Source organism: Oncorhynchus keta, chromosome 19 (genome assembly GCF_023373465.1).
Source record: "Oncorhynchus keta strain PuntledgeMale-10-30-2019 chromosome 19, Oket_V2, whole genome shotgun sequence".
In the NCBI taxonomy this organism is placed as follows: domain Eukaryota; kingdom Metazoa; phylum Chordata; class Actinopteri; order Salmoniformes; family Salmonidae; genus Oncorhynchus; species Oncorhynchus keta.
This window is the reverse complement of record NC_068439.1, coordinates 44239154-44252072: the sequence shown is the minus strand read 5'-3', so window position 1 is coordinate 44252072 and position 12919 is coordinate 44239154. Positions and strand designations below refer to the sequence as shown.

The following is a 12919-nucleotide window of genomic DNA, read 5'->3' as shown; positions in this document are numbered from 1 at the left end:
AGAATTCATTCACTAACCCCGTTTCTGTCTACAGATTTTTATGCAAGTAAAATATAAATGCTGACAGATAATTGGTTCCTTCGACATGGTGGGATCTTTTTGTGCTGGTAAAATTAATTATGGTAGAAATGGAGGTGGAAATGCATTTATGTGCAAATATATTGATAGAAAAACCATCATGTCGAAGTAAACTTGGAGTCACTCGATGATATGGTGTGTGGCCATCCCACTTAGACTCGGGAAACCATGCAATTGATTAGGCTACAGATGAAATAACTTATGATGAACTTCACAGGGTGTTGAAAGTGCACAGTGATCTTGAAGGTCCTTTCAAATAAATATTGAGGGTCTGATTCGGGTCACTTGATGATCGATGCTTGACTGCTTTTTGACAAATAAAGAATATTTAACCATAGCTGCCCTCAAACCAAGGCACGCTGCTTGCTAATTATCTATAGAAAATGTTTCAACTAGTCAATGGTACATTATTTTGTAACAGTGAGGTAGGTGCGTTCCACCTCCTCATTCATTCACGTAGAAAGTAGCCCATTTCACTGTGGCGGAGGAATTCTTGTAAGTCGCTCTGGATAAGAGCGTCTGCTAAATTACTTAAATGTAAATGTAAATGTAAGGCAAGGATTAGCTAGATGAGTCAGACAAACTTCTCTCTTCCATGAAGCCCAAGCACTCTACCATTGTTTCCTCAGGTCAAGTATGCAGACATTTGCGCATCTCCAGTCAAAACAGAACCTGACAGAACTTTTAGCCCCGGCGCATTGCCTTCATTGTTGTTTTCCTTACTAATAATTACTGTGGGCATTTCTATCAAAGTGCATTATTATCTTATTATAATAATGTTTCTGTATATCGTGTTATGTCATTTCTACTGTAACACACAGTATTTATGTATGGAGCATAATGCATTCTGTGTATTCCTTTATAACCATGGACATAACCTTCAAGGTGTTATACTCAACTGTGCTTATGTAATTTTTCTATTAGTTCTGTAAAACAATGCTAATGTTAATGGCGTCAAATAAGTATTAGCTTGTGTTGTATTCTTGAAGCTGTTTAATAAGTGCCCCTCAGAGTCACCAGTGTAAATACTGTGGATACGTTTTGAGGGGCTGTTTCACAGACGTCAGCATAGGGTAAAATTAAGGGATTAATGACCAGCAAAATTTGAGGTAATCTGCAAGGAGAGCCCATATGTAAATCTATATGTAGTCTATATCTGCCTGCAATACTAAATGCTGTGCATTTCCTCCATCATATGCATGGCAAATACACTCCCCACATGTACTGTATCTGTCACGCCCTGACCTTAGAGAGCCGTTTTATTTCTCTACTTGGTTAGGTCAGGGTGTGATTTGGGGTGGGCATTCTATGTTGTCTATTTCTTTCTTTTTGGCTGAGTATGGTTCCCAATCAGAGGCAGCTGTCTATCGTTGTCTCTGATTGGGGATCATACTTAGACAGCCCTTTTCCCACTTTCTATTGTGGGATCTTGTTTTTGTTAGTTGCTGGTTTAGCGCTACTATACTTTACATGTCGTTTAATAAATTCAAAATGTACGCCTACTACGCTGCACCTTGGTCTCATTCCAACGACAGCCATAGCAGTATCTTTATGTACAGTGTCTTCAGAAACTATTCACACCCCTTTACTTTTTCCACATTTTGTGTGTTACAGCCTGAATTTAAAATGGATTATATTGACAATACCCCATAATGCCAAAGTTGAATTATGTTTTTCAAAATGTTTACAAATTAATCACAAATTAAAAGCTTAAATGTCTTGAGTAAATAAGTATTCAACCCCTTTTTTTTGGCAAGCCTAAATAAGTTCAGGAGTAAAAATTTGCTTAACAAGTCACATACATCACAACAAGTCACACTCACTCTGTGCAATAACAGTGTTTAACATGATTTTTGAATGACTATCTCTTCTCTGTACCCCAAACATACAACAATTTTATGGTCTCTCAGTCAATACACCCAGTCACTACAAAGATACAGGCATCCTTCCTAACTAAGTTGCCGGCGAGGAAGGAAACCACTCAGGGATTTCAACATGAGGCCAATGTTGACTTTAAAACAGTTACAGATTTTAATGGCTGTGATAGGAGAAAACTGAGGATGGAACAACAACATTGTAATTACTCCACAATACTAACCTAATAGACAGAGTGGAAAGAAGGAAGCCTGTACAGAATAAATACATTCCAAAACATGTATCCTGTTTGCAATAAGTTATTAAGTAAAACTGCAACAAATGTGGCAAGAAATGTACTTTATGTCCTGAATACGAACTGTTAAGGTTGGTGCAAATCCAACACAGCAATCACTGAGTACCAAGCTTCATATTTATTTTCAAGAGTGATGGCTGCCTCATGTTATGGGTATGCTTGTCATTGGCAATGACTAGGAAGGTTTTATGATGAAAAGAAACAGAATATAGCTAATCACAGGCAAATTCCTAGTGGAAAACATGGTTCAGTCTGGTTTCCAACAGGCACTGGGAGACACATTCACCTTTCAGTATTACAATAACCTAAAACACAAGGCCACACTAGCGTTGCTTACCAAGACAACATGGAATGTTCTAGTTTTTTTTTTTTTACCTTTATTTTACTAGGCAAGTCAGTTAAGAAGAAATTCTTATTTTCAATGACGGCCTAGGAACAGTGGGTTAACTGCCTGTTCAGGGGCAGAATGACAGATTTGTACCTTGTCAGCTCGGGGATTCGAACTTGCAACCTTTCGGTTACTTGTCCAATGCTCTAACCACTAGGCTACCCTGCCTCCCCGTTTTGACTGGTGTACTGATTCGTCATACTCGTACTCATAATCATATCCATTTTATCACACTTGATACTCGTAATCGGATTTACTCGTGATTGGAAAACTCAAAAGCTTTAAATGCCGGTAAAGCCTATACCTCAAGTGTGCGTTACAGCACTATCACTCAAGAGTGCATCTCAGAGCGCATCGCTGTTCTTTCACTCATTCACACACATTGTTAAACGACCTCGACAGATAAAAATGCACAAAAATAGCCTAATGCATGGCTGGCTACTACTGCCTGCATTTATTCCAGACACAGATTTAGATGAAGGTAGGTTAATTTGTTTGCCCCATATATTGTTTCACATTTGAGAGGAGCAAAACGTTTGTATTACTAAAATAAACAATCTACCCCTATAAAAATGTGGATGTCACGAATTCTGCAGAAGTCGTTGCCTCCCCTTGTTCGGGCAGTGCTCGGCGTTCGACGTCACCGGTCTTCTAGCCATCATTGATCCATTTTTCATATTCCATTGGTTTTGTCTTGTCTTCCCACACACCTGTTTTCAATCCCATTCATTACCTGTTGTGTATTTAACCCTCTTTTTCCCCTCATGTCTTTGTCAGAGATTGTTTATTGTCAGTGTAGTGTTGTATAGGTGCGCGACGGGTCTTCGTACCCATATTTTGTTTATGTTCTTTTCCTGTTTAGTGTTATGGAGCATGTTACTAGGGCATTATTAAAAGACTCCATTTTACACTCCGTTTGACTCTCCTGCGCCTGACTTCCCTGCCACCTATACACATATGCCTGACAGTGGATTAAAAATTAACCATATACATTTGCCATTTTATTTTCTAATGATTTGTCTCTCGGTGAACATGCCTGTGCGCATTCAAATAAATAATAATAGCAAGCAAGCATGGGCTTGGATCACAACATAACACAGACGTTGTCAGCAATGGAATAATTATATTGACAAAGTAGGCCTACTAAACAATACCGAGTAGACAGACAAAAACAACCATATGGCCTCAGCAAAGTCGACAAGAAATAAGTAGATTGAACAACAATGACTAGATACAGATTATATTTGAGTAAAAGAGATATGCGTGCTTGGCTGCTGAAAATAATGATTCCATCACGGATAATTACAAAAAATAAGAGTACTCGGCACACCTCTAGTTTTGACTTAAATCGGCTTGAAAATCTATGGCAAGACTTGAAAATGGCTGTCTAGCAATGATCAACAACTATATTGACTGAGTTTGAATATTTTTTTAAAGAATAATGTGCAACTATTGAACAATAGAGGTTTGCAAAGCTCTAAGAGACTTACCCAGAACGACTCACAGCGTTAAATCGCTGCCGAAGTTGATTCCAACAGGGAGTTGAATACTTATCTTATCAGGATACAGTATAGTGTATTTTTCATATATACTGTATATATTTATTTTGACATGTTAGACTTTTCTTCCACTTTTTTTGTTGTATTTTGTGTAGATAATTGGAAAAAAAATACAATTAAATCCATTTGAATCCCACTTTATTATAACAAAATGTGTAAAAATTCAAGGGGGGTGAATACTTTGTGAAGGCACTGTACCGATCTATGCACAGTGTATGCACATTTACACAAACACACAAAAAGTGTAATCAATGTCACAACTCAATTGTGTCTGGTGTGTACACTCACATTGCTATTGACCACCATGTCACCACAACAATCAAGACCTAAACATGGTAGATGCTCCATTACCTTTAACAGTTAACATTCAAAAGATGACACTCCATAGCTCATATCTGTACATACGCATATACATTACCACAAATTACATTATCGCTTTTCTGTCGAAACACATAAATAAGTCCTGCATCAATTAAATGGTCCCCTGACGTCCAAATCTGCAAAGAACAATTTTACACTAACACACGGTTAATTTGCTGTGTCACGACAGTGTAAAGTCATTGTCTTAAGCTGACATCAGCTTGGTTTATAACATCTGTTATGTATTGATTATGACAGTTTAATGTTGGTTCTTATGACTCAGGGTATAGTAAAGCGTTAGCAAACAAACTCTCAGAGCGTGAATAGAGGGTGGCAATCTATGGTACGATGAAATACTATAAAGATGAGTAGCCTGGGGAAGGGGATGTAAATCAGTGGAGGCTCCTCAGAAGAGGAAGGGGAGGACTGTCCTCCTCAATGAAATTTCATAAAAAATAAAAATTGTTGAACAAAGTTATCCTTTATAGATCAAACTATAGTAAATATATTAATATTTCATTAAATAATTTATTTAAACACACAGTTTTTCAATTAAGGTCTATAGTAACTTCAACAGCACTCTCTGGGGTAGCATTATGGCAAAGCCGGTTGACAACTAGCTTCCATTTTCCTCTGGCTACATTAACTTCAATACAAAACCTAGAAGTCTCGTAGGCCTCACCCCCTTCCATAGACCTACATGGTAATTATGACCACTTCTGGAGGACGACCTCCAACCAATCAAAGATTTTGCAGTATGAACTGACATGTTGTCCATCTAATCATAAGAAAGAATGATCCTAGTGTGTTGTATTGGGTTTGTGCCGCAGAGCATTATGGGGGGTTCTATGTGTTGAGAAGCTTGGTAAGTCCTTGACATTATTGGTTAGAGATTGAGAGTGAAAAGTGATAGTTGGGCATTTTTTAAATATTGTTCAATTCAAATTAGTTTCTACAAATTACAGGAGAAAATGGAACCCAGAATAGACATGCTCTCATTAGGACTGTGTGTGTGTGTGTTTTATGGTCTACATCTGAGTGATGTGACCAATCAGTTTAAAAATAATAAAAAAATATGTATTGTATTTTAACAGCAGCAGTTCCAACCTAGACTTTCTTTCAACAATAATTTCAACAGTAAGATGTACAGTAGGCCTGGTCATTTTTCATCTGTACTGTTAGTTAGGGTTGCACTATCAAAAAGCCTGTGTGTGTGTGTGTGTGTGTGTGTGTGTGTGTGTGTGTGTGTGTGTGTGTGTGTGTGTGTGTGTGTGTGTGTGTGTGTGTGTGTGTGTGTGTGTGTGTGTGTGTGTGTGTGTGTGTGTGTGCGTGCGTGTGTGTGTGTGTTCTGTTATTCATCTGTGTGATGTGATCAATCGGTTAATTCCAGTTCAGAATGATAATGATGTATTGTATTTTAACAGCAACAGTTCCAACCTAGACAGATACGTAAGAGTGTTTTTAATGGGGGGAAATAAACATGAATAGATATTTAAATGGCTATTTAATTTAATTGTTATTTGTTTTTGTCTATATTGCATTTGTTTTAGGCATAAGGGGAATGAAATGTACCGATATTTATGTATAGTTGAATATATTTTCCTCAGCTTGGGTCCCAGGAAAACACAGCATTTCTAATTTGGGTCCCAGGCTGAACATGTTTAAGATCCCCTGCATTAGAGATCTGACATACTGTATGGGATGAAAACGAGACGATTTTTCAGTCTGATCAACTGTAGGCTACTAATAATAGCAGCTGCATACAGCCTATGCACCCTGTCCATCTGCTCAGGTTAAACAAATGGGTAACGTTATGTATTTATAGTCCATTTGTGTGAGGAGAAAATGTGAATGTTATCAAATTTGGTTTATATTCCAACTTGGCTAGGCTGCCTATACGTTTTCAATTCAAAATAATTCACTGGAATTAATCAACCAACATAATAGTGATGATAGGTCTACAGTTGCATAGGCCTGCATGATGCAAACATGCATTAAGCAAGCTCAGCCCTGTGAGTTTTATTCGCTATCAGTTGTTATCTCTGCGTCTGAATAGAGGAAATCCACCCTCTTAATCTAGTCTAAATATAATTCATATAAACAAGTTTTAAGGTTATTGCAGTTTGACAGGATTTTCATCCCCCCAGGGCCAGGAGTTTTTTCAGGAGTTTTTTTAAACCATGTCACCTGATTAGGAAAAACGGGTCCCTCCATAGGCTGGGATGGTGCAACCAGTCTGCTTGCAGTTGTCAGTTACTGTCAGGTATGTGGATGATCAGGGATTTATTCAGGAATGTTTTTTTTGTCTACTTTGATGTGTTGGTTGGGCAAGATGTGCAGTCTGTGTTTGACTTTGTGAATTCTGATATGTCTGAGTTTAACTTCATGGAGAAACTCGTTGCCCAAACCTACGATGGCACAGCTGTAATGGAAAGAATAACAACAAAAAATATCTAGTTAACAGAAGAAAGGAAGACAAAATAAGGACAAAAGAAGGACAGAAGAAAAAGGAAAAGAAAGAGGACAACAAAGTGAAACAGTCAGCACTTCTATTGCAACTTCGTATTTCGTCGTCCTAACGTAGTCTACACTGCTATCTGCCCAGCAGCTAGCCAGCTAGCAAACGTCCACCGTCTACCGAATAGCAGCACTGTAGAAACTATTACACTCAACTGAACGACTTGATTAGTGTAGTGTTAGCTAGCTACATAGTTGTCTTTGCTGTCTTCGTATCCAAGATAATTGTGTAGTTTAGAGCGTGTAGTCTTAGAGTGATTATCTTAATTTACCGAGGTTAGCTAGCCAGCTATTTGTCGTCCTTAACGTAGGAGACACTGCTAGCTAGCCAACAGCTAGCCAACGTCTACTGAATAGAACTTCCGCACTCAACAACCCGGTCGCATTCCGCTTCGCTCCACAGGTAGTATCACATTTTCATTTCATTTCATTACAGCACAACGGTTTGATTTGTTTGATCGTAGCTAGCTACATAGCTAGCTACATAGCCGTCTGTGTATCAAAGATAATTGTGTAGTCTAGAGCGATTTTCTAGGTTAGCTAGCCAGCTATTGTCGTTCTTTTAACGCAACGTAACGTAATCAACACTGCAAGCTAGCCAGCTAGCCCCCGAATAGCAGCACTGTAGAAACTATTACACTCAACGGAACGACTTGATTAGTGTAGTGTCAACAACGCAGCCACTGCCAGCTAGCCTACAAAGTCAACAACGCAGCCACTGCCAGCTAGCCTACTTCAGCAGTACTGTATCATTTTAATAATTTTAGTCAATAAGATTCTTGCTACGTAAGCTTAACTTTCTGAACATTCGAGACGTGTAGTCCACTTGTCATTCCAATCTCCTTGCATTAGCGTAGCCTCTTCTGTAGCCTGTCAACTATGTGTCTGTCTATCCCTGTTATCTCCTCTCTGCACAGACCATACAAACGCTCCACACCGCGTGGCCGCGGCCACCCTAATCTGGTGGTCCCAGCGCGCACGACCCACGTGGAGTTCCAGGTCTCCGGTAGCCTCTGGAACTGCCGATCTGCGGCCAACAAGGCAGAGTTCATGTCAGCCTATGCCTCCCTCCAGTCCCTCGACTTCTTGGCACTGACGGAAACATGGATCACCACAGATAACACTGCTACTCCTACTGCTCTCTCTTCGTCCGCCCACGTGTTCTCGCACACCCCGAGAGCTTCTGGTCAGCGGGGTGGTGGCACCGGGATCCTCATCTCTCCCAAGTGGTCATTCTCTCTTTCTCCCCTTACCCATCTGTCTATCGCCTCCTTTGAATTTCATGCTGTCACAGTTACCAGCCCTTTCAAGCTTAACATCCTTATCATTTATCGCCCTCCAGGTCCCCTCGGAGAGTTCATCAATGAGCTTGATGACCCTGCCTCACACAGGAAGCGGCGCAGGTCCTAATCCAGGCACTTGTCATCTCCCGTCTGGATTACTGCAACTCGCTGTTGGCTGGGCTCTCTGCCTGTGCCATTAAACCCCTACAACTCATCCAGAACGCCGCAGCCCGTCTGGTGTTCAACCTTCCCAAGTTCTCTCACGTCACCCCGCGCCTCCGCTCTCTCCACTGGCTTCCAGTTGAAGCTTGCATCCGCTACAAGACCATGGTGCTTGCCTACGGAGCTGTGAGGGGATCGGCACCTCAGTACCTCCAGGCTCTGATCAGGCCCTACACCCAAACAAGGGCACTGCGTTCATCCACCTCTGGCCTTCTCGCCTCCCTACCACTGAGGAAGTACAGTTCCCGCTCAGCCCAGTCAAAACTGTTCGCTGCTCTGGCTCCCCAATGGTGGAACACACTCCCTCACGACGCCAGGACAGCGGAGTCAATCACCACCTTCCGGAGACACCTGAAACCCCACCTCTTTAAGGAATACCTAGGATAGGATAAAGTAATCCTTCTCACCCCCCCCCCCTTAAAAGATTTAGATGCACTATTGTAAAGTGGCTGTTCCACTGGATGTCATAAGGTGAATGCACCAATTTGTAAGTCGCTCTAGATAAGAGCGTCTGCTAAATGACTTAAATGTAATGTAAATGTAATGTATCTGCTATTTGTATTTACAGGTAAGTCCCCTCCTGTCAACTATTGTCAACTCTCTCCTGATATGAACTGATGCCACTTCTCATGTGCCTGCTCATCTACTGGCACATTGAATGTTTCCTCTCCAAGCACTGTGAGTACCCATATCAATTTTCTCTCATTACTGTATGTAGAGTCAATCACACACACAAACACAATCACATTATTACACATAAATGATTTTACTTGCTTGGACTAACTCATTCTCAGATCTTTTGTGTAACTGTGTAGTGTATTGTGTTATTGTTTTTTTGTCTTCCCTGTCAAATCCTGTCCTGCCCTCATTGGAAGAGTTGAGCTCTTCTCCAACACCATCCATCCATGATGAGCCTGTCCTGCACTGAAGCCTATGAACACCTCAACTCATGCCTCATACCGTCATTTGTCGTCTCCGTGTGTTCCGAGCATATACCGTGAGTCTCCCATCCTCCTTAATTTTTCATGTCACCAGCTTCCACTGATGTACATGTATGGAACTCACCGAGTTTGCAGAGCCAGCTGACCAGGATCCAGAGTGCCACCAGGTATGGGAAATGAATTTCCTCCCACTTCCAGATAACGATGGGCAGGGTGGTGATAGTATGTTCTTTTCCTTGTCCTACGGCCTCAGATGCCAGGCTGGGCCTACTAATGGAAAGCAGTACCATCCCCAGGACGAAAGTGGAGCGCCACAGAGCTGGCATCTTCAAGCTCGATGCTTTTCAAATCTTGAGCTCCCTCTCTGTCCTCTGTCACTGACTATCTGAATTGTCACTGCTGGCCCTAAGTATGTTTGCTCCTCTCTGTCCTTGCTCAGGTTAGAGTACACCTTTTCACTGCAGGGGAAAGCCCCTCCCACTCTTTAGCCAGACAGGCTAGTTGGGCCACTTCTTCGATACCAGGGTGCAGTTCTACCCAACCTTACCACCCTGTTGTTATTCATTGGCTCAGGACACCAGAGGCATCATCCCAATAGGGGTCAAACGAGTACGTGCCCCTTCATATTTGTCCTGTTTAAAATATATATATATATATATATAATAATAAGAAAAACGTATTACATTTTTCTGTTAGTTTTGTTGTTGTTTCTCTGTAATACTACTATCCACCTAGTACTTTTATGAAGTTTTATTTACTATTTGTATTTATTTGTGAGGCAGGAGCTACTCTTCCTGGGGTCCAAACACATTATGGCACTTACATCACACATAAAACAAAAGATAAAACAGTACATCCTATAACATTACACCACTACATATATACAATACAAAATGTATAATACCACCATACAACAATATTTCAATGTACGTGTGTATAGAGTGCGTGTGCTAGCATGTGTGTGTGTATGCCTGTGTCTGTACCTGTGTGTGTGTGTGTCTTCACAGTCCCCGCTGTTCCATAAGGTGTATTTTTATCTGTTGTGTGACAAAACTCAAGTGTGACAAAACTCAGGCCTGTAGGACATGCCTTGTTGATAGTGATGTTAAGAAGGCAGAGCAGAGCTTTATTATCGACAGACTTCTCCCAATCTTAGCTACTGTTGTATCAACATATTTTGACCATGACAGTTTACAATCCAGGGTTACGCCAAGCAGTTTAGTCACCTCAACTTGCTCAATTTCCACATTATTCATTAAAATGTTTAGGGTTTAGTGAATGATTTGTCCCAAATATAATTATTTTCGTTTTTGAAATATGTAGGACTAACTTGTTGCCACCCACTCTAAAAATAACTGCAACTCAAGTTAAATATAGGTGAAATAAATAAAAAAGTGTTGCGGCCATTTCAGTCGCTGTAGTAGCTGACGTGTATAGTGTTGAGTCATCCGTATAGATAGACACACTGGCTTTACTTACAGTTAGTGGCATGTCATTAGTAAAGATTCAAAAGTAAGAGGCCTAGACAGCTGTCCTGTGGAATTCCTGATACTACTTGGATTACAATGCCTTTGGAAAGTATTCAGACCCCTTGACTTTTACCACATTTTGTTAAATTACGGCCTTATTCTAAAATGGATTCATTTGTTTTTTTTTTCCCTCATCAATCTAGACACAATACCTCATATTGACAAAGCAAGAACAGGTTTTTAGAAATGTTTCTTAATTTATTACAAATTAAAACTGAAATATCACATTTGCATAAATATTCAGACCCTTTTACTCAGTAATTTGTTGAAGCACCTTTGGCAGCGATAACAGACTCTAGTCGTCTTCTGTATGACTACAAGCTTGGCACACCTGTATTTGGGGAGTATCTCCCATTCTTCTCAGCAGATCCTCTCAAGCTCTGTCATGTTGGATGGGGAGCGTTGCTGCACAGCTATTTCCAGGTCTCTCTAGAGATGTTCGATCTGGTTCAAGTCTGGGCTCTGACTGGGCCACTCAAGGACATTCAGAGACTTGTCCGGAAGCCACTCCTGCATTGTCTTGGCTGTGTGCTTAGGGTCATTGACCTGTTGGAAGGTGAACCTTCGCCCCAGTCTGAGGTCCTGAGCACTCTGGAACAGGTTTTCATCAAAACAGCGGTAACACTTCCACTAGACCAGAGCGGCGTCCGGCTACTGGGGTAGAAGTGAAAGAAAAAGTAGGCGCCCATAGATTCCCCAGTAGCTTGTCCAGGTTCGCTACTTGTTTGCCACTTCGCCCCTGTAGTCCTCTGCAAGCAAACAGTTGTTACATTGAAAGTCTGGGTGGTACATATTGTCCCGGAATAAAGCTAAATAAACACAGCTCCTGCAGCGTTGAAAATGTTTGATAGCATCCTCCATTTGAGGCTCCAGGCTAGCTGGGCTAGTTAAGCCAGCGGGGCGTCCGTGTGTCTCCTCTTGACAGGTAACCCACAATTTGTCCAAGGTTGGACCACACGGCTATCAAAAAAAGGCCAAGGTAAGGCTACACCAATCGCACAAATAATTTGAATTCACGATTTGAAACCTTTATGGCAGTGTCGAGTATAATAACTCAGGCTACTTAGTGGCGAACTGATTCTGATCCTCTGGATAGGGATTCGGATTTGTTAATCCAATCTGATCTTTAATAATAATTAAATGTCATTTTTTGATGCTGAAAATCTGGATTATCTTGATCCCACTGGAAGGGGGATTTAGAATGTCATTTACAACTAAGACATATCAATGTAACTAAGATGACAATGTTTGAAAAACCACCTATGGCTGAAAATAGGCAATTGAGGTGGCTTATTATGCTTACCCAGTAATAATGCACTAAATCACATATTGGACACATCATTGCGCACATGTTGTCACACATCATTAAACAGGCAAACAGTAGCTTAGTGGTTAAATCGAACTCAATTGATCTAAGATGGCATTACAGGGGATGTCATATGTTTTATTTCGTTTTTTATGCTGATTTCAATTTATTTTTACATAATGTCTCCACTATCATTTCCTATGAACAAAACCAGCTTCTGGAGATCAGAACAGCGATCACTAACCACGATTTGGATGACAATTTCTAATTCAAAAAGTCGTCACGGACCAGGCCCTAATCCCCGGGATTCAAAAAAGGAAGTGACGGCGCAGAGGCAAAAGAGCAGGCATCCTGACTAAACCTCAATGGTGTGCAAATAAACCGCCTCTACCCTCTGTTCTGTTTGTTAACATACATCCACTAGTGAACAAACTGGATGAACTCTGTTCAAAATCGTATCAACAGGACCTGAAGAACTGTAATATTCCATGTTTCACGGAGTTGTGACTGAACAAGGATATGGATAATATACATCTTGCTGGCTTTTCCATGCATCGTCAAGACTT

At 40.8% G+C, this 12919-nt stretch overlaps 1 protein-coding gene across 1 annotated transcript in view; it reads right to left on the bottom strand.

Annotated features, from left to right (window-relative positions):
* LOC118398331 (sodium/hydrogen exchanger 3) overlaps positions 1 to 9961 on the bottom strand; it is a 78818-nt gene extending 68857 nt beyond the window's left edge. Inside the window, exon 1 of the mRNA XM_035793565.2 lies at positions 9643 to 9961. Within this exon, the coding sequence (XP_035649458.1) occupies positions 9643 to 9844 (202 nt within the window). The 5' untranslated portion in view covers positions 9845 to 9961. The remainder of the gene's footprint in view (positions 1 to 9642) is intronic.
* Positions 9962 to 12919: the final 2958 nt, after the last annotated feature.